Consider the following 21,846-nt stretch of genomic DNA (forward strand, 5'->3'; position numbering starts at 1 on the left):
TGACCCAAACATGGAAAAGGAATTAGAACATCAGACCTGAAGCAGGTGAGTGGGCCCCTGGCCTGTCACTCCCACTAACAGATCTGACGTCCACTCAGTCCACCCGGCCGGGGTGCTGGGAGAACGGTGTGTGCTAATGTGTGTGAGTATATCACATACAGCATGTGACAGGATTGTACAAACACAGGCATCTTCATTGTCTGTCAAAGTTTTTCTAGGAAGAAAAATACTTTGACGAGCTCAATGTATGTAAAAATGCAGCAGAATCAAGCACTAATAAACCTACTTGTCTAGTATAATCAGAGTCAGAAAACTATAGAATTTTACTTCTAGGAATGGCCAATAGGCAAAATATTCATATTCTGTTCTCAATGACAAGTTCCACTGTCAACAGATGAGTTCAGAACCCAAAGGATATGTTCAAACGTATCCCCAGCCCTGTGATGGATCTGCGTTGTTCAGTTTAGCCTCAGGAAATCAGACAGAAATAATGATGAGTTAGAAGCGCTGTCTCAGAGCAATGGTACAGAGCACTCAACGTTCTCTGATCTTTCAGAACAAAGGCAGGAATACATACCCCTCTCCTTTCTTTAGCAGATATTTCAGGACGTCCCCTGTATCAGGACCCAGATTGGGTGCTGGGATTACCTCTAATCTAATGGAAGAGATAGATGAATAAACAGTCTAGTCTGCATGCTTGGTTAAAACTGACGAAACCTGAAGACACATTCTGTTCGCTCTGCTCTGTTGCGATGGGTGTCTGAGGCCTGGGCATGGGGCAGAGGTCTGGCTCAGGAACACAGGGTGCCTGTGATCCCCTCACAGGACGTTTGACCCGTGTGGTCCTACAGAGCTAACTTTCCCTCTCCTTCCAGACCTTATGAGTTCTTGGGTGAATAAAGTGTGATTGAAAGGATCGTTGCACTCAGCCATTTCCAACATTACGACTTCGGTTTTCACAGTTTGGGTAAAGGGGAGGAGAATGCAGCTCCTGGATTTCATGCAGTATTTTTAAGGAGTCAAGCCCTATTCAAATGAACTTGATGCAAAACCAGCACTGCGCCAGGCCACTGCTCCAGCTCTGCCTATACTCTCAAAGCTGACCTGCAGGCGCCCTGCCAGGCCCCAGGAAAGGCTGCCAGTCACTAGGAATTACACAGCGGAATCCTGATGGTGGCACCAACCTGCAGCAAGCGGGGCTCCTGGGAAACGAGATCTTGTGTTTCCTTGCTCCTTAAGCCAAACCGTCACATTTTCTTGTTAATGTAATGATTTATTTGTGTGTGTGTGTGCGTGTGTTTCTGCTCTAGGGAAATATCTTTAGTACCAAGGGTACAGCTGGTCTGTAAGCCATCTTTCTGGGAATACCCAAAACAGGCCCTTTGGAGAGTGATTTAAAAAGACTCCCCACACCCGCTATGGGACCCCGTAGTAAGAGGGCTTGGTGAGCTGCGTTGTGGCAGACTTCAGCCCCATCCACCTTTCCATGGCTCTGTGCAGTGTGCAACCTGCACAGCAGGATGGCAGCCCTCCTGGGTCCTGCCTTCTGAGGATCTTCTTTCAGCTCCAGAGAGCAAGTCATGGTGCTCTCTGGAGCTGAAAGAAGATCTAAAGCAATACTAAAGCATGTGCTGCACTAAAGCTATCTGAATGTTCAGAGGATCTCTTTTTGTGAATTATAATCTTCTTTTCTTCTGTATACTTTTCTTTATAAAATGCCAAAAGGAGTGTGGTTATTAACAGACTCTAAACCCTGACAAAAGGACAGCTTACGTGGCAAATCCCAATGTCGTTAACTTTTATTTCAGGCTCTGCTTTTCCCTTGTGATTTTTATTCCTAGGTTTTAAAGGATAAATGTTCACACTTCTGTATCTCTCCTCTTTCCTATTCCTGCCCTTTTCCCAATAAAATGTTTGGGAAATGGGAACTACTGTTCACCGCCAAGTCAGGATTTTCAGTAGTGTCCTGGGATGCCTTCTGCACTCTTCTATTTTGAAATGAGCCATCCAAGTGTTGATACAGCCAGCCTGCGAAAACGTTCCCACATGGTGCTTCCGGCTGGGGCAGGGTGTGCCCTGAAGTGGGAGAGCTGGTCACAGCGAAGGCACAGGCATTACTGCTGTTCTGAGCTGTCCCCAAACCCCAAGTGTCACTAGGGAATATCTGCGACACACCCAAACTTGCTCCTGAGAGCTGAGCCTTTGCTAATTTGATGTTTCATACTTCCTGGGCACTTCTATCCCCGAGCCATGAAAGTTGAAGTTAAATTGGTGAGTTGCAGAATAGACAAGGTTAGAAAGCCTGTTCCGAAGGAGAATTACAGAACGCCTCATGGGGCCAGAATAATTCTTGCTGTGCCCACACTCAGGAATGGGTGTTTTGAAATTCAGGCGCAGTGCAGGCGGGAGGGCAACCACGATGGGCTGGCAGGTACCGGCGTGGAGTAAGCTTCTGCGGAGTGAATGCAGGAGCCACGGGCGAGGCCTCCCTGTGACAGCGCCCATCGGCCCGCCGCCCACCAGGGACTCTGCAGCTAGGGGAGAAGGGCTTTCAGGTTGAAGAGGGACAGCTCGGGGGGGTGGGGAGGCCGTGCTGCCAGGAACCAGGGATTGCCCCGCGTGCCGGTGTCCGCCTATTGTGGCGGCTGGGCCAACCGTGAAGCGCGCCCCCGCAGAGGATGTTACAAGTAGACACGCAGGCAGGTTTAGACACAAGTAGCCAGCGCTTTCCCTTCGCCAGGGGGAAGCGGAGACGCTCAAGCGGCGTGGTGCTTTTTGCCCGGGGAAAGGACGCCCTGGGCTTTTGGCAGCCTGGGCAGTGGGCTGGATGCAGGGGGCTGCCTGGGAAAGGGGGGGGGTCGCCCCAGACTGTCCTGGACCCCGGACTTGGCGCACACCTGGGGTCTCCGCGGGGAGGGCCTCCCAGGTCGGGGTAGACGCAGAGGAGGGAGGAATCTAGTAGAGACGCAAATGGGGGGGGGCAGAGAGGGACCAGGGGCGCGGGGGTGTCCGCACACAGACAAGCTTTGGGGCACTTAGCAGCCGCCCAGAGAAGAAGGGGTAGGTCTGGTCGGAATTGAAGATGAATTGGCAGAGGAGCCAGAGTGGAGACTCGGGGGAGTTTGAATCTGCGCAGATTCTGTTGAAAAGAATCCTGGTGATCTGGGGGCAAAACGGTGCCCCAAAGGGGACCGGGTGTTGGGGTGAGGCCGGGGCGCGGGCGTGCAGCGTGCGGGCCTCCAGGCGCCCCCACCCACCCGGGACGCGCCTCGTCTCCCCGCGCGGCCTCTCCCCTGCGCCCCCTCCCGCGGAGCCCGGAGCCCGACCGAGCGCAGGCGGCAGCGCGGGCCATGGCGCGGGGGGCGTGCGGGCGCGGGCGGTGCGGGTGCGGGCGGGGCGGCCGGGGCGGGCGGGGGCGGTGCGGGCGGGGCGGGTGCGGGCGTCGCGGGCGGGGCGGCCGGGGCGCTCTCCTCGCCTGCGCCGCCTGGACCGCGGGCTGCGTGTTGGCGGCCGCGCTGCTGCTCCGCGCGCACCCGGCCGTCCTGTCCGAGCGCTGCACCGACGAGAAGAGCCGGCGCATCCTGGCCGCGCTGGTAGGTCCCGCGGCAGCGCCGCCCGTGGGGGGCCGGGGGGCGGGGGGCCCTGGCGTGGAATGCCGAGGCGCACGTCCGCGTGTCCGGAGCGCAGAGTGCGCCCAGAAGTCCTCTGTGGGCGCCGGGGGTGTCTCTCCCCGTCCTGCCCCAATTGGTCCTTTGTCCCGAGTCTTCCTGGCCGACCGCTTCCCCACAGCCCCCGAGCCCGCGTCCTGTGTGGGGCGGCCCCGCGGGGACCCCCGCGCGGGTCGGGACGCGGCCGGCAGGGACCACGCCTCTGCCTCCCGGGTCCCGCGCCTCTGGCTCGGCTGCCGCTCCGTGGCCCCAACTCGGGCTGCCCCGCGCCGCGCCCGCGGCACACGACGCCCAGGGCCCTGCCCGCTGCGCCCCAAACCCGCGTTCGCCCCGGCGTGGCCCGTGGGACCCTGGGCGGGGGGCGCTCGGGGGAGGGGAGCGCGGCGCAGGCGGCTCAAAGCCCGCAGGTTCCTGTCCTGGGGTCCTGACCCTTCTCTTTCCCACCGGGAGGGGGCGGGGGGCTGAGGGCTCCGTGGCTGCGCCGCGCGTGGGGAGGAAGGAACGCCTGGGTCGCAGGCTGCTGCGCGCACTGGGCCCGGACGCCGGTCAGGTCCGTCCAAACCTTGGCTGGTACTTAGTCTCTGGTTCGGAAGATGATGCGCATTGAGAGACCCGAACAAAGTTGGGAATTCCCCAAAAGGAAAGCCAAGAGATGTGCCCTAGCGGCCACTGCTGGGACACTGGTTTCTGAGGTGATTACTCACCTCCCCAAACAGGGACCGTCTAAGCATTTGGTGTGAAAAGTGATCTATTTTTAAAGAAATCTTCAAGAAATGCACGGAGAGTTTTCGGTCCCATCGCGCACTTACATATCGGTGGGCCTTTTAAGCTTGCAGGTTTACAACATGTAGTAGCATAAAGGTTTCCAAGTAAATGATTACTCCCTCTCTCTCTCAATACTTTCCCTTTCTTCCTGCCGCCCCAGCCCCACCCTGGCTCCCCTTTAGTCAGGACACACTAGTCTGGAACGAGGTTTGAATACCACCCCAGTGTCCCCAACCCAGATTGCTGGGCCCTGGCCGCCGTGCAGAGGCTGGCATTGTGGCCTCCTAGGACGCCAGCTGAATCGAGCTTCTGTCTCTGGGCTCCCCAAGTCCTTCCAATTCATTCTGCCTGGCTTTTATCCTTAATGATACAACTGGCTGTTATTTTTCTGACTGGCCTCCAGACTCTCATTAGCTTTCCCTCTGAATACCAGAGCACAGAAGGAGTAACTGAGCTGAGCCAAAGGGAGCCCTCTCTGTCTCTGGCAGAGGCAGTGAACTTGGGGGCAACTCCTGCTGTGTTCCCAGACCCGCCAGTGTGGCGGGGGCACCGCTGGCCTGTGGGGCGTCTGTAGATAAAGCCACGGAGCTCGTTAGGAGCTGGGAGTCAGGTCCTCTGGTTCCCCCAAGCCCCCCTGAGGCTCCTGAGGGAGCCCACCACACTCCACAGCCCTGCAAGAGGGGAGAGCTGGAAGAGCCAACTGAAATTGTTCTTGAGTAAGGCGTTGGGTCTTAGAGCTTCGGATTTTTCTAGTCAGACTGCAGTGTTGCTCTTTGCTGCAGCTTTTCAGCACATCTAATAATCAAGACACTGTACATCCTCTTTGACTTCTCTGTGAAGTTTCTAGAGCCCGACTATTTCCACAAACCATGCAGAAGGCTAGGCCAGGCTGACGAGCCTTAAACACCGTGCCTGATAATTTATGAGCCTGCTTCTGCTGTGCAGGCATGGAGGGGTGCACTACAGGCGCCCGCGTGCTTACTCTGGGCACGCTCCAAGCTCAGTAGTAGCTCAGGTATTTGATCCTCTCAACCACCTCTGGGAGGCACATGTTATTACAATCCCCACTTCACAGATGGCAAAATCGAGCCCCAGAAAGGCAGAGTAAGTTGACCTGACTCATGCAATGTGACCCTGTGCAGTCTGAGAGTAGAGACCCCATGACAGTAAGTGGCTTCTCCAGTATGAAAACCCTCAGTTACAACCGGGTAGACTTAACCCTTCCCGGGCATATCCCTCTCAAAGCATCTCAAAAACATTCCTACAGACTTTGTTATTCAGAGGCTTAATGCCCTTTTGGCTTGTTAGGCTGTGTGATTTAATTTAGTTTTATGTGATTTAACTAAGTGTGATTTAATTTAGTTCCCTCCATACAGGGTTCCTTTTTAAGGGGGGCAGGCTTGCCTTTCTGTGCTGTGATAGAAACCCAGGGCCCCAGTGGAACCACAGTATCCAGGACACATATCCAGGAAGACTTTGGAGCAGAGAATGACCCTATTTCCCTGAGTGCTTTGGCTGTGTTCACAATGTACATCTTCTAAGCAGCCTGGGCTCCAGTCCTGTGGACTGGCCAGTTATCTGAGATTCTGCAGTGCACACAGTGACTGCTCGGGAAGGAACTCCTGTCCTGTCACATGAATGCGGTAACCACACAAGAACTTGTGCTCCTTAAAAATAAAACCAAACACACAAAAGAAAACACAGCCATTGGGCATCATCTCTGAGACCTTCTCAACCGTTTCCCAAACCGGAGCAGGATAGGCTTTGTTTTTGCCTGAGAACCATGCTGGAGACATTCTAAGCAAAAGGCCCTACGAACGCTTCCTACAAGAGCTGGGAGTGCTGAAAATGTGTGTCTGTATGTACACACGCCACCCGTAAGAAACACAAACCCACTGTGAGTTTAATGAATTAAAAAATGGCGGTTAACTACAATGAGCCTTTATTAATTTGGGTTTGTTTTTCAGTTTATTTTAAAAACCGATACCTGTGGGTTTTGTATGTACATACCTTTGAGTACAGAAATGTCTGTAAGCTGGCAGTTAGGACCTCCTCATATTTGGAGAAAACTGATTTTAAAAATGGAGTTGAAGTAAATAAGCCACTTTTATTAAGTTAAAAAATAGCCACTTCTATAGGACATGCTGCTAATAAAAGACTTTCACAATTGTCTCTAACATGATGCCAATTATTAATTAGTTTGTAAACTTATAACTTGTACTTTAAGTTCGAAGCTTTTTAAATACTAGATTAAGTCTTTCTCTGTGTTTAGTAGGCACAGACCCACAAGAAGACCTAGCAGAACCACTCTAACCCTGGTAGCAGTGGTAACCAAGGTGGATGAAAGTTACATTCTACCTAAGAAGAGTGGGGCTGAAATGGCAAACGTATTCCATCATAAAGGATGCCCGGAGGAACAGTTCTGTAATTACTGCACTCGCATATACTTTCCTCTGATGTAAACGGTCTCCTAGGACACACGAGGCCTCAGGGCTCCAAACGTTGGGTCACAGACCTAGGACCTCAGCTGTGGGAGCGGCCGAGGTTCTGGGTACCTCGCTCCACTTCCTGCCCCGTCCAATGCCTAGTGCTGCGTCCCTTACCTCTCCATGTGCTGATCGGAAAACAGCCGAAATTAACGTTCCCCTCCAAAATTAATAGGCCATATGCCAAGTCAATGTTTCTACCATCATTGAAAATATCTTGCCACTCCTGTTTGGAATTGCCTTCCGGTTTTGCAGGGACAAGTGTTGTATAGATTTCAATTCAATTTGAATTTCATGGATTTCATGGATGCAGTACAGTTTCGCAGGAAGCCAGCAGGTGAGGGGGATGTCACGGGGACCCACTGGGATCGTTTAGTGAGAGCAGGGGCAGAGGAGGGAGACAAGCATGCCCACTGGCAGGTGGGGCTGATTCCATCTGTGTAGCATAGGAAGAATTTTTGTCAGGTGGAGGCCTAGGTCTGGCGCTTTTGATAGGATACATCGTCCATCACACAGGCGTGTGGCTTTTCTCTCGACTCCCCTGAACACATCTGCTTCTCTGAACACACCGCACTGCTTTGCAGCTCCGGGTCTTTGCACAGGCTATTTGCTGCGATGGACCTGCCCTCGCCTTCCTTGTCTGTTAGGTGGATTTGCAATTTGTCTTTCAAAATTGAGCTCAGATGCATTTCTCCAGGAAGAAGCCTCCCTGGCCCCAGACTTGTAATGACCAGGGCTGGATAGGGTGGGAGAGAACTAGCATTTCCTGAGATGAGCAGGTCCTCTGCACCCTTGACCTTGGTTGACCTTCTTCATAGGTTTCCTGTAACACAGTATCATCTTCCCATGTTATGGACTTGAGAACAAGTCACACACCTAGTGAGGGGCAGAGCCCAGAGGCAAACCCAGTCTCCCCCAAAGCCACGCCTGGTCGTGTTCCTATGTTGCCCATGTCACATTCCATGGTCATTTAGGAGATCCGAAGGAAGCACCTCTGTTCTGTGAACTCATAAGCCTGGTACTCTTAAGTTGGATCGTGGCGCAGCTCGCGTTTGACTGGGCTAAGTTCGGAAAGTGGCTCTGTTAGTTTGAAGGTGGCCAGGTGTGGCTGAGGTAGGTAGCCTGGCCTGTGGCCATTCCTCTAGCATGTCCATAGGGCAGGGCCTGGTGGGCTGCCTTCTTAGGGATGATTGTACTGTGGAGTTGAGGGGGGCTCACCAGGTCCCCTCATGTGGCACTCATCAAAGGAGCCCCTAAAGTTTAGTCATCGGAGGGCTCTGGACACCTTCCAAACCACCGCCAGGTAGTAAACACACCCTCCACGTCCAGAATGTCCCCCCCGCAGTTCCTCTCTTCTGAAGGGCACCCTGGGCGCCTTCCCAGACTATCCTGCCGACACCACCAGCCAACGGGCCTGTTTGAACTCCTGTTTCCTGCAGTGAGTCCCCTGAACCCCTGTAATCCTCCTGAGCCTGCTGGCATTACAGACCAACAACGGGCTCAGGGGACCTTCCTGTAGGAAACAACGGGCTCAGGGGACCTTCCTGTAGGAAGGCCATGACCGTGATCTCGGGGCCACCGCTCCCCCCTGAGATCTGACTTAGTTGTCCTTGGATGGGGGTTAAAAGCTCTCTGGTGACCCTAACGCCCAGCCCAGTCCTCTCACTGACAGGTGATGGAGCTGACACCCAGATGGCAAAACGACTTTTCCTGGTGTCACACAGCTGGGTGTCCTGGTTCTGAGGACCCAGTCAGGGGCCTGACTGAGACACTCTGAAGTGTCTGCCTTAATTACTCACTGACCTGAATAGCCGTGTGGCTCCTATTCATGAGGTTCTCTCAACAGCTGATCAGAAGCGCCCTGAGTGCGGGAACCAGCCTGGTCCTTTCCTGCCTGCCCTGTGGTGACCAACTGCCCCTTCCTTGCAGTGCCGGGACTACCGGGGCGGCGTGCTGGTGGGCGACCTCTGCCAGGACCTGTGCGTGGCTGGGCGGCTGCTGTACCGGCGCTGCCTGTACTACGAGAGGGGCAAGAAGGTGCTGCAGGCCGACTGGCGCGGCCGGCCGGTTGTCCTCAAGTCCAAGGAGGAGGCCTTCTCCAGCTTCCGGCGGCCCGGGCTGCTGGAGGACCAGGCCTGGAAGGGCGGCCAGGACTTCCCCGAGGCAGAACTCCTCCTGCTGGTGGCCGGCGAGGTCAAGAACGCGCTGGGCCTGGAGCTGTCCCACGGCGGTCTGGGGCCGCTGTGGCCGAGGCTCCGGGGTCCCCGCTGGCGGGGCCAGCTGGCCAGCCTGTGGTCCCTCCTGCAGCAGGAGGAGTTCGTGCTGCTCAGCCTGCTGCAGGACCTGAGCCGGCACGCGCCGCCCGTGCTGGGCTCCTGCGGCCACTTCTACGCCGTGGAGTACCTGGCAGCCGGCAGCCCCCACCACACTGCCCTCTTCCCCCTGGGAGGGGCCTCCGGGGGCCTGGCGCGGGCAGTCAGCGACATGGCGCTCAGCTTCCTGGACCTGGTGAGCCATTTCGACAACGACTTCTCCCACCGCCTCCACCTCTGCGATGTCAAGCCCGAGAACTTTGCTATCAGAAGGGACTTCACGGTGAGTGGCCCTGGGAGGGTGCCTTTCCCATGTGGGGGTCCGGATGGTTGTAAATGAGGGGATTCCGGAAGTCCTGGGAAACACCGTGACATGATGCAGTCTTCTGGCCTGGACCACCCTGCCCTAGCAGCCCACGCTCCCTGGGTGAGAATTCAAAGTACACCAGCTCCTCACGCTCTGCCCCCGCAGTGGGGACTGTAATGAAAGGACTGCGGGAGCTGAGGGCTGTAAGGCCGTGCGTCCTCGTTCCCCAAGGGCCACTCTGGTTTCTCCACAGCAGCGCAGCACGTTCTTGAAAGGTGGCTCTCGCTGCGTGCAGAACACAATCTTTAGGCGATGATGGGGTGGCAGAGGATGGCCTGTGGGGGCCTCTGCACAACAGCCCAGTTGGCAGGTGTGGTTTTCAAACGGCCCACACTCCACGATGATGTGCAACTTCTTCTAGCACATTCTCCCTGGAGGGTTCTAGGCACTTCCTCTCTGGGTCAGACCTCTGGAGGGATGAGTGGAGTTTCAGTGCCTTCCACAAGGGAGAAATCTGCCCAGTGGAAACGTCTGCCTCTGAACTGCTCTGTCCACAGCACGTGCATTGTAGCTTCCACTCCGGTGGCCGAGGAATTAACGAGGTGGAGAAGCGAAAGCAGGAAGAGATGTCAGTGTCTCCTTATGAGATAACAGCCTCCCACTGCCCCAGCTAGGCTAACCCGGGCGTCAGATTAATGCCATGGTGATCTGGCATTGACGGGGTCCCTCCCCGTGCCGCAGGGGTTAGCTCGTACACTGCAGGTGCTGGCAGGTGAAGGGCCAGGCAGGCTGAACTCCGGCCACCTCAGCGGGCCGGTCATTGTGGGGGCTAGCTCATGGTGGAACGGTGCTATTTTTGACAGGAAGAAGGTACTATTACTGCCAGCCATGGCCTCCAGGGCAGGTGGCACAGGACTGCCTCCTGAAGACAGCCTGCAATCAATCCAAATCCTTGTCTCCAAGCCTCGTCTGGAGGTGGAGTAGCATCTGGCCCAAATCACTGTCCTGATGTTCTTCCCTGGCTGCCCCAGAGGGTCTGATAAGCGGGGGCGGCTCCATGTGTGGAAGGAAAAGAGCTGAGAGGTTCTGGGAGGTTCCAGAAGATGCCAGAAGGACCTCAGGCCTATCTGCAATACCCTGGGCTCCAGGAGACCCCTCCAGACCAGTAGTGAATGGGAGGGATGCCGCAGACTCATCAGCTTATTTCTCAGAGCTGCGAGCCTGAGGGAGGCTTTCCTTCTTCCTGAGCAGGGAGGTTATGGAATGGACTCGAAGGGCCATTGTTCTCCTCAGAGCAGTCCTGGGGGCACAGCCCCCCTGACGCCTTGGAGAGGGGGTGGAGTGTCCACACACAACCACTGGCATTGGGCAGTTATGGGGCCAGTTATTATCATTAGATCGCTTGTTTTTCATCCAGAAAGTAGGAAGGAGTGTCAATGTGTGGAATTCAACGGGTGTGATGGAAGTTGACAGACTTGAGAGGCGGTGTGGCCACGTTCCCAGGAGAGGCTCGGGAAGGAGGTGGGGCCGAGGGGTCTTCCCTGGAGCGTGGGCACCACAGGACGGTACTGGCTTGAGCGCCCACTTCAGTTGTGCCTTTCCGCATGTTGCACATAATACTAGGTGCAGAATATTTGTTCAGTGAGGTAATGGCTGCACTCTCGACCTGCCCCAGACTTGCCGCGTGGACTGGTTCTGGAGCACACGGGGCCCCCGCCTGTGCCTGAGCGCTCACGTGGGAGGCAACGGGGAGGAAAGGACCCTGGTATTATTGACTTTCCTTATGATGCTGAGGTTCAAGAAGTTCATTTTCCCTGTAATGTTACAACTTTTAAGTGAAAACCAGCAGTAGAATCAGCAGCATCAGAGAACTTGATGGAAATGCAAATTCTCCAACCTCACCCCAGACCTACTGAGTCTGAAACTCTGGGGGTGGACGTGGCAATCTGTGCTTTACAAACAAGCCTCTGGTGGTCCTGATGCTCTGCAGCTTGAGAATGAGCGAGCTCAGGGACCGTCCCGCAGGTGGGTCCTCCCTTTGGTGGAAGCTGCTCTGCTGCCCACATGGAAGGAGGACTGACGACTCACAGTCGTTCCCTTTCTTCAGGCCCCCATGGGTAGGTCTTAAGAGTGTAGCTGGTGGTTGGAAATGAACAAGTAGGAAACATCTTTACTTCCTGCTCCCAAACTACTGCCAGCAAGAGTTTCTTTCCAACAGGTGATGCTTCCTACTCTAGAGCCATGCTTTTCAGTAGAGAGTGAAATAATTCTCATCGGTCCTTTCTAGCCTGTTGGCAGGATGGTCTGAAGAAGATGGTGCGAGTTAGGTAATTCCATGCACGAAGAATTTTATGACTCTCCTGATGCAATTTAAGAAACCTCCCACAGTTTCCCCAGTTTCTTTTGTCACTGTTCCTATTTTAGGTACATAGAGTTATGCTCACAATAGCTGTAATGTGTTCTGCACCACCGACTAAAACTTTAAAATGGAATCTGGCTCTCCTGGGAGATGGAAAGGGAACACTCAGAAATAGTAGAGAGAGAAGTTGTGAGGATGTGAAATTCCATCTAGGGGCCCAGGAGAAGTGGGGGGATTGCCAGAAACTATGGAAGAAAAGTATCTTGAAACCCCAGTAATAAACTATAAAGACAATAGATTCATTAGCATAGGTAATACGTTTTTAGTCTATTAAGCAGTGTAAATAATGAAATGACCTATTTCTTTTGGCTAAATAATGAGACATGAAAAACTGATTAAAATGATAATTTCTGTTTGTTGTGCCTGAATTAGTAATTAGGCAAAGCTCTTAAATAGGGAAAAGTTTCCTGTTCTTTAATTATTCTCCAGTAAATTATTTTCCCTTCTCTGTTTTATGGAATAATACTGAAGATTGCCTCCTGGCATCAGTCCTGAACAAGAAACTAAAGCAAATGAACACTCTTTTGAGATGCTACCAAAGGGAGAAGGAAAGGCTGACCTTTTGATGTTGACCTGTGAAGGCTTGTGAAATACCACAGACTCCGTCAAATTCACCAAGTCTTCCCATAGCTCCTCAATACCTGCCTGATTTGGGCAGAGTCCAGGTTTTCTCAGATTTGAGCTCATTTTATTTTATTTTTAAGAACTTCAAGTGGTTGAGGGAAATACGCATAATTTAGATGTGATTCTTTTACTGATTTTGAAGGCTATTGGGTTTGAAGCCAAGAAGATAAGTCTGAAATCCCAGGGGGTCATCACATTCTCATGCTGATTTGATGCAGTTGGACCAGAGACCACAAATATCAACCCTAGTTCAAGAACTTGAGGCTGTTATTCTAACCCTCCCCCCACCCCAGTCCTGTGTCTACCTGAACAGTCAGTTACAAACCAGTTGACTCAGGTCACAGGGACGCCATCGATAGACGACTTGGGTCTCGTCCACTCCATTTTCACCAACACATCCAAGACCTGTCTCCTGAATGTAGTGTCCTTTTGCTGCCTATATTCACGGGGACAGATGACTCTGTCATTGACTGCGTTTGTAATCCTGACCCTGGAAGGTCAGAGACCAACGTGATAAAGCCACGAAGGGGGAGCTAATTCATTTCTAAGATATTTCCGAGATTTCTACTTTTAAATCTATGGGACACTTGAAATGAAAAGTGGTCCTTCTGGTTACGGTTCCAAACACTAAGCTTCTACCAGTGGTAGCAGCTAAAGCCTTGCAGTGTAATCTGCGCCATGCCCTTGGCTGCTGGAAATCAACCTGTGGCGGGCCACCCTGCTGGCTGGCTGCTCTGTGGCCCCCGCTCTGTGCCCCCCCACCCTGCTCTGGGACACCTGTTCCTGCAAACCTGGAGAGGGCGCTGCATGGGCTCCCGCTTACTGAGCTCCTGTGGCCCTTCGATCACCCTGTGCCCTTTTGGTTACAGGTGGTGGCTATTGACGTGGACATGGCCTTTTTTGAACCTAAAATGAGGGAAATTCTTGAGCAGAACTGCACGGGAGACGAAGACTGCAATTTCTTTGACTGTTTTTCAAAGTGTGATCTGCGAGTGAACAAGTGTGGAGCAGAGCGTGTGAACAGCAACCTGCAGGTGAGCAGGGGCCACGCCCTCTGCCCCCCGCCCTCCGCCGGCCTCGGCCTCCGCTGGGCTGGAGCACCCCGTTAACCCAGAAGGCCTCCATTTCTGTGCCTCCTGAGGGCAGGCTGGTGGGAGGCTGGGTGGTCACTTGTTCTTTGCTATCTGCCCCAGGGGGCTGTTGGTCTAATGGTGTTGCTCCCAGCAAAGCCTTTGATAGCTGTTCTCTCTGGGTCTACTTTCTGCATCTACACACACGCGAGCACGAAGGATGAAAAGAGTACGAAGCAGTCCAGAGACACAGCCAAGTAGGGAGGTTGGATGGACACCAGTCCAGGCAGATGACCGGTTAGGGCCAGCAGGTGGTTAACAGCGAGAGGACACGTGTCTTGAGTCCCGGAGTCAGAGATAAGGGGGACTCGATACTGGGTCCCGGCTTTCAGATTGGGTCTAGAGCCAGAGAGGTCCCCACTGCGGGGCACAATACCGCATCAGCCTCTTCCATTGGAAGTTGTCTGCTCTCAGCCCTCAGGCTCCCAGGTGGGCGTGGATGAGCCTGGCCCCTGGGTGTTGATGACAACCAGGTGGAGGTCACGGCACAGAAGCTGGGCTTACTTGCCCCCACCGCCTGTGCCTGCGATCACAGCTACGCTCTTGCCCCCCACTTTCCTGCTTTGTTGCTCTCCTGTCCAACTCTTGCCCCAGTACCACCTGCACTGCAGTCTGTTCCTACGGTCCTCCAACCCGAGAACCAGGGTGACCCCATGCAGGCCTGGTGACATGGATCTAGGTGGGAGCAGGCCTCAGCTTGGTGCCGTGTCATGCCACAGGGAGTACTCACCTGGGGACCTGGACAACGGTGGTTAATCCGGGGTCCTGCAACAGCCCGACGAAAGCTTGAGCCGGAAGCAGTGACGCGGCCTTTGGAGGCTTCTCCATCCCAGTCTCTAACTTCCTATGGACTCACGCCCTCGGCATGTCTGCAGCAAAATCTTCTTCAGCTGTGGGAACAAGAGGCTTTTCTTTTTCACTAGAGCATTGGCCACCTGTGACCTCATCCCACAAAGTGGAAACACGAACACCTGCCCTTTGCCACATCATGAGACTGGGCTTCCTATCCTTAAGATATGAAGGGCTCTTACAGATCCCTGCAGATGTCCTTGCAGAGGCCCTCACCCCCAGCCTCTGCGGCTCCGAATGTGTCCCCAGGATTGTCCTTCACCCACCAGAGCTTCTTGCTTCTTTCCCAGATCCCAGGGGCAGCAGCTGGTGAGTGGTCAGTGGCTTTGCTTATGCCCCGCTCCCTGGCCTCAGAGGGGAACAACTCTGCGGTGTGGGGCCATCCTAGCACCAGAAGTTCACCTTCTCTCTCAGTTCCATGGAGGCGTGGTCCCCAAGAACACCCTCAATAAATCCCTGCATGCAAACCTCATCTTAGAGTCTGCTCCCCAGGAAACCAATGTAAGCAAGGAGCTTAAGTTAAAACAAAAAGACCAACGTCCGATGGAAACGTGGGCACAGGATATCAACGGGGCCATTTATAGGGAAGGAAGTACAAAGGGCTCTCAACCTGACTGATAAGAGGAACAATGCAAATTCAACTATTTTCACCCACCCATCAGCATTCTCGTAGGACATTGCTGTGAGCATAGCTCAGAACAACCTTTATGGGGCCAGTCTGGCATTATCTATCAAAACAAGAAATGTACATGCCTGTGGGCTAGAAATTCCATTTCTAGAAATTTAGTCAGATGCATAAAAGAAAAATGACATATATGCAAGATATTTATTGCAGCATTGTTCATAATAGCAAAAGTTAGTAAGTACCTAAATTTCCATCAATAGGGGACTAGTTAAGCAATTTGCACCCACACATTGGAGGTGCAGCCATTACAACATGTGGTTTCTCCTTATAAGAACTGACTTGGAAGACTCGCTCTGCTATTTGGTTAAATGGGGGTGGAAGCGATAGAGCAACGCGTGTATATACGACCATTTGTGTAAAGTAAAAGGAAAGGGGAGCGCATGCACAGGCTGTGTCTACCCAGAATCTTCTAGAAGGAAACTGAAGGGAGTGGTTGCCTCTCAGCCAGAGCTGAGTGTCTGCCTATCAGGAGACCAAGATTACAGTCTCTCTTTTGTACTACAGCACAAACATTTGAAATGTTTGCACATGAAAATGTACGATCATTTCAAAAAAGAAATAAAATAACTTGTTTTTTAAAAAAAATCCTGGCCCTTGTGGGCATTGGGAAACAAAAGTTACAGTTATGAAACAGCAGCTCCACAAAATTGAGGCATTTGTTAGATGAGGCTAATATAAAGCGTGATACAGAAAACTAAAGCACTATTAATTATGCTGCTCCCCGTCCAGTTCTCCCAACAGGGAGGAAACAGAAAGCTGTAAAACAAACAGCAGGTTTAAACTGAGAATTTAAAGAGCTCTTCAGCATCAGTGAATTTCTTTGTCTATTAGACTTAAAGGCTGTGGGAGAATGGCTTACTTTTTACTTCTGCTCCTAAAATACATTTCAAGCGCTCCTTAAGAGTCTCCGCGTGTCCTTTCCAATATGCCTTTTCCTTCTGCGAGCCTCTCAGTGCTATCACATTTGCACACTTCTCACCAGCAGGTCATCTGAGGCTGAGGACAGCCCTGTCCGGGGGTCATCACTGTTACTGGGACCATTTTTATGGCCAAGAAAGCCCATCCTCGGAGTGGGGTGCCTGCAGGCCTGCCGAGGGGCCGCTCTGACTGCTGGAGGCTGGAAATAGAAATGTTCTACCTCACATGGGGTTGCCCTTCTCTCTGAGGCAAAGTTTATTCATGGGGCTGAGGAGTTTCAGTTCCAGAAGGGAAGACTCGTATCAGAGTCCCACAAAGTCTGCAGGCCTCCCCGCCACTGACGGATGCTGGGGGATGTGGGTGAAGAGCTAAGGCCTGTGAGACCCAGTGGCAGGCTCCGGGGGCCCTTTCAAGGGGGATTTGCTGCCCTGAACTAACTGCTCCCTCGCCTTTCTCTCAGGTCATCTGTGACAAGATATTCCGCCACTGGTTTTCCTCGACTCTCGGGAGCTCTGCCATTTCCTTGGAGCTTCAGCTGCAGTTACAGGAGACGGTGCAGGAATGTGCAGACCCGGGCCACCCTGCCGGGCACCCCCAGAGAGCACCCCCTAATGTGTTCGGGAAGCTTCAGCGTCTCCTGCAAGCCACACTGAGAGAACTGCAGGAGGTGGATAACTAGCCACTGCTGGCCTTTAAAACATTCACTCTGAGTTGTTTTAAGGAGAAGACATTATTTTCACTTTGCAGGTGAATGACCCCTCAGGTGTCACTGTGGTCGTCAGAATGTGGCTCACGGCTATTTCGATTCCACGTCAGCTGTCGAGATGTGTGCCTCCTTCTCTCCTGTCCTGGCTTTCTGTGCTCTTGTTTGAAGAGACCATCCTGGCCTCTCACCGGTCACCCCTTTGAAAGTGATATGAGGGGGGCAGAGCACAATTCACTTTTGGGGGGGTCCTCAGTCAGAAACAGCTCCAAGTGTTCTCCCTGAAAATGGTCTCCAGGTTAAAAAAAGTGCACGTGAGTGGCTAGGTGTGTGTGCATGAGTGTGTGTGCACATGTGAGGGTGTGCATGTGTGTGAGGGTTGTACAAGTATGTGTGCATGTACACGCGTTTAAGCACGGATGCCTCAATGAGCACTGAGTGTGAGCAGTGTGTGAGGCGTGTGTGCTTTGTGGTGGGAGACGGTGGTTTCTGCAGTGTGCCCCCGGGACAGCAGGCTCAGCAGCCAGGAAGAGGTACTTTTCTTTGGGAATGAAACACAGTAAAGAACAAAAGCTGCATCTGTAGGAAGTGTCATTTGTATTGGAGAGTAGGTGCGAGGCCAGCTCATGGTAGTTTTCAGTTTGGGGACCCATCCGTCCTCTGGATTGTTTTCATGGAGCACTGTACCACTTAGCGCGGCTCCTCGCCAGGGAGCAGGGTTTGGCAGGAACTGCAGGTTTGCTTAACGCTGTGTCATCTCAAGAATTGGAAGTGCAGTGAGTACCCAGCTGGCACTGGCCACAGGCAGGACGAGGCCAGCCCTTCCTGTCAGCTGACTGAAGACCCAGTCAGGCACCAGGTCACCACGTCACACTTTGGTAGACGTGCTTTTCCGTGCAGTCCCGATGAAGCTGCAAGCATGAAGGAAACCGCATTCTGGTCGCCCTCCTGGCAGATGAACCCATGGGGAGCCCGCCAGGCGTCCACTCAGGGGCATGCATGTCTACCCCACACCCGGGACAGTGAGACGCATCACATAATCAGCTGGTCACCCCAAAGCTAAATCGAGAGAGACACTGAGAGAGGATGAGGTGATTCTCTTAATGGTTTACAAATCGGAGAAGACAGATTAATTCGAAGTTTTGAAAAACTCACACATTGACAAATCCCAAGTGATTTCTCTCTTCCTTCCCTAACCCTTCCTGATCCAGACAAAGGGAAGTGCCTACTTATGTCCATCTGCCCACATTTCCTCCAGCCACACAGCAGGTCCGCCCCTGGGCTTGTTCTGTGGAATGACCTATGAAGCAGGGGACACTGAAGTTCAGGGGACTCTGAACTGCTTGACTCCCCACACCCTACACTGTTTGAAGTCCCATTGTTACCTGCTAGGCCAATCCCCTTCCACCACCACTATTTTTACAAATGACTGAATTCCCTAATGGGTCCCTTGCCATCTTACGTATGAACAAGTCCCTCTACATTTGTACTTTCTGGCAGGAAGAAAAAAAACCCATGTCAGTCACTTTGGTGACAGAAGTAAATTAAAACTAAAGCGTGAAGCACAGGCCTCAGGCTAGTCGATTCTAAAGAAAATAATCAGCTTTGGCACTGGGCGAAGGCTCCCCTTCACCAGAGCTGTGCCATGTGCAGTGTATTCTGCAATGCTGAGTGGCTCAGGGAACCCCGGGAGCCCTCCGGCCAGGTTCCCTTTATGAACTGAAGGTTTCCATGAAGACTGGTGTGAAACAGAGGGCGAGGGAGGTGGGAGGCAGGGGGCTCTGTGGTCTGTGCCCTTAACAGTTAGCTTTAGCACTGTGAGGGCAAATGGGCCTGACACAGGTTGACCCTGGAATTACAGCTCTTCTTAGCGCTGGCTCAGAGCTAACCAGCCAAGCAGCAAAGCTGCCTTCGGAAAGGGAAAAGGTTTGTTTTTATTTCCACCCAAATGGAAACAAATGTTTTTGTTTATCATGGAAACGATGCAATATGTAATTACCCAACACAACAGTGTTTTTATTGCTGAAAAGGAACAGTTTTATCACTTTCCCCTGGGGTTTGACTCCTCGCCAGGAGAATTCTATTAACAGCAGTGTCTCTTAAACATTTGTGCAGAAGTTCAGTTTGTTTTTTTAATTCTCCAACCCTTCGGAAACAATACAAGAAACAAAGACTGTTGTATCAGTATTTAATATTTTTAATGTGACAAGTGACACTGTTTCTTGCTTATCTGATTGGCCAACCACCCTACCTGTAGGAGAAAATGTCTACCTAAACAGTTTCTCTGTTTTGTTTTAATAACACACGCGTAGTATACAAGACACCCTCAGAGGTTTGTTTGTGGACATCAAGCAGATGATACAGTGAGTTCAGCAAGCACAGGCTCTTTCTTTTAAAGTTTCATCCCAGTTAAAGCAAGTGGTGCTTTATTCATCTCTAAAACCTCAGCAGGAGTCAATTTTCAGAATTTATCTTGATAAATTATAGTTAAAATTATCTTTGGGTGAAACAATTCCGGATTATATGCCCCAATGGGTTATAGCTGACAAATACTAAGTGCACAGAAATTGTAGGAGGCTCGGACCACGTGGTGGCTGAAGTGATGGACGAGGGCTGGCTGTGCCAGCAATGTCAGCTGGCTACAAAGGTTGCTAAACTCTGCTCTCAGTTGTCGTCTCCTCACAGGAAGTGAGTAGCAAGCAGCTCCATCTGATACAGAAAGTGGGAGCAGTGTTTCTCCACAAGTGGTCCCAGTCCCCTGCTTTGGAATCACCTGGAGGCTTCTTTGAAATGCAGATTCTGAGTCTAGAATCAAGGTCTTTGGGGCTGAGGTTGCCAACCACCCCAAGGAGTTTGGATGCACCCCAAAGTTTAAGAATCTTGCTCCCTACTGAGTCCTTCTTCATTCTAATCATGGAGGCCCTCACCGGGTGGCCTGGGCAGGCCTTGGACTGGGGTGTGACATCTATAGCTAGTCTTTCCTCAGGCACGCTCCCCTGAGTTACAGGGCATTTAGTCAGTTTTTCTGTAAAAGATCATCTTTAAATGCAGGAATGGCTTGCTGACCAATCACTTTTGCATAATAGACCTGGAGGTGTGAATTCTGTTCTTACAGCTACTATTCCTTCTACTACTTAATGTCAACTCTCACTGGCCCGGTTTACCAGTTCCCAGGGGTAAGAACCAGTTGCTCTGCTTCTCCCTCGTTGGGCCAGGGGTGTGGGAACTGCCTGGCGTTGCTCTGCCCTGAGCCTTCTGCTGTCTGTCTTAACAGAGAAAGTGCCATTTTGTCCCCATTTAGTTGGGAAATGCCCCCTCCGAAAGCTCCCTGCTCCCTCTCTGTCAGTCTGAAGAGAACACCCTTAGCTCATGGCAAGGACAGAAAACATGTATTCAGCCATCAAGTGTGTGATTTTTAATTGGGAAAGGTCAGCAGGCAACTCCATTAAAGTCATCCTAACTCGCTTACTCTGTCCACCTGCATCGCCAAAGATTGCGTGCTCTGAAAGAAACCTGAGGTAGGGCCAACAGGATTCCAGGACGTCCACCAGCTGTCACATTTACAGACCCATCTCAACAACTGCATGGTTTTTTAACAGGTATCCAGGGGTTTTCCCCTCTTTTCATTACCATGACCACTTCTCATCCTTCATTTCTGTTGATTGTGGTATTTTAAACTGGTTTTCTAATGGTGATGACAAAAAACTTGGAGCCACTCATGCCCTCTTGTCTGTTTCCGCTTCCGAGCAGGGCACACCTGGGTGCTCAAGAAATGTTTAGGTACATGGCCGGCCTGCCATGCCCTTACCTTCCTTCAAACATGGTCTTCAAGGCATCACACTCAGTTTTCAGGGAGCGGGAAAGAGCACACCTACTCCACCCATAACATTGCGTCACCCACCGGTGGCGGCATGTTAATCCCAAGCCCTCCTGTCTCAGGCTCCCTCAGCATTTCAAACCTTCGTCCTTTGCTACAATTTTCCTTCTCTTTAATCACTTTCCCTTTATCCTCTCCAGCCTCAATGTGCCTTTGAAGGCAGGGAGGTGAAACTGGAGAGGGCAGTCTAATAGGTCATGTAGTTCTGAGGAAGCTACGAAAATTTTCAAATATAGTTCTTTCAGTCAATGCCTCTACTCACTGCAAACATTCTTGCTTAACTTCTTCTGCTGCCACATTTCTAATTTTGCTATTTTCTCTGAAAGTCCTTGGCTGAAACCGTTGCAGGGTGAACCTTCTCCAAACCTTCTGACACAACTGGCTGCCAGAGACCAGGGAGGGGCTCCTGCAGAGGCCCCCACAGGTGCAGTTTCTCTCCATGGGCGGCATGGTGGCCAAGTGCATCCTCAGTGGAGAGGGACCCCAGGCACAGAGTGTTTCTCACAAAATCACCACCGCCTGCAACAGCTGAGGGTTTGACGGGTTTCCAGAGTTTCTCCCATCTCTTGGAACAAGTGTGTTAACGTTGTAGGTTTTGGGTCGAGAAAAGCAGACTCTAAAGCTTTTAAAAATAATTCTGATTTATTGTGTTTATTGGTTGTTTTGCAAAACTCTGTGCACCTGGGATCAGGCCTCACACCCACATGGTTCTCTGCAAAGAGGCCAATATCTACAGCAACGTTTGAGGAAAAAAAGAAGGGCAAAGAATGAAAGAAACGTGGCTTGTTCTTGAAGAGTAAAGTCAGTGCACTCCATGTTTTTCCCCTTGTGGTAAAATATAATAAGCTAAAAGTTTCCATTTCTAAGTGAGTAATTTGGTGGTATTATGCACATTCTCACTGTTGTTTCAGCGTCACCACTACCCATCTCCAGATCTTTTTCATCATCCCCAACTGAATCTCTGGCCACATTAGATGACAACGCGCCATGCCCCCTCCCCCAGCGTCTGGCCCCCACCTTCTACTTCTTGCCTCTGAGAATTTGATGACTCATAGAAGTGCAATCCTACCGTATATGTCCTTGTGTGTCTGGCTTCTTTCACT

The 21,846-nt window shown here is 52.0% G+C and overlaps 1 protein-coding gene across 1 annotated transcript; it reads left to right on the plus strand.

The window, feature by feature from the left end:
- Positions 1-3,350: 3,350 nt before the first annotated feature.
- Positions 3,351-21,498, plus strand: DIPK1C (divergent protein kinase domain 1C; the record flags this gene model as incomplete). Its single annotated transcript, XM_081078220.1, has 4 exons — positions 3,351-3,593; positions 8,849-9,514; positions 13,451-13,615; positions 16,624-21,498. 4 exons carry the CDS (start codon positions 3,351-3,353, stop codon positions 16,840-16,842), a joined length of 1,293 nt encoding a protein of 430 aa, XP_080934346.1. The 3' UTR covers positions 16,843-21,498.
- Positions 21,499-21,846: the final 348 nt, after the last annotated feature.

The sequence above is a fragment of the Rhinolophus hipposideros genome (genome assembly GCF_964194185.1).
Source record: "Rhinolophus hipposideros genome assembly, chromosome: 17".
NCBI classification, from domain to species: domain Eukaryota; kingdom Metazoa; phylum Chordata; class Mammalia; order Chiroptera; family Rhinolophidae; genus Rhinolophus; species Rhinolophus hipposideros.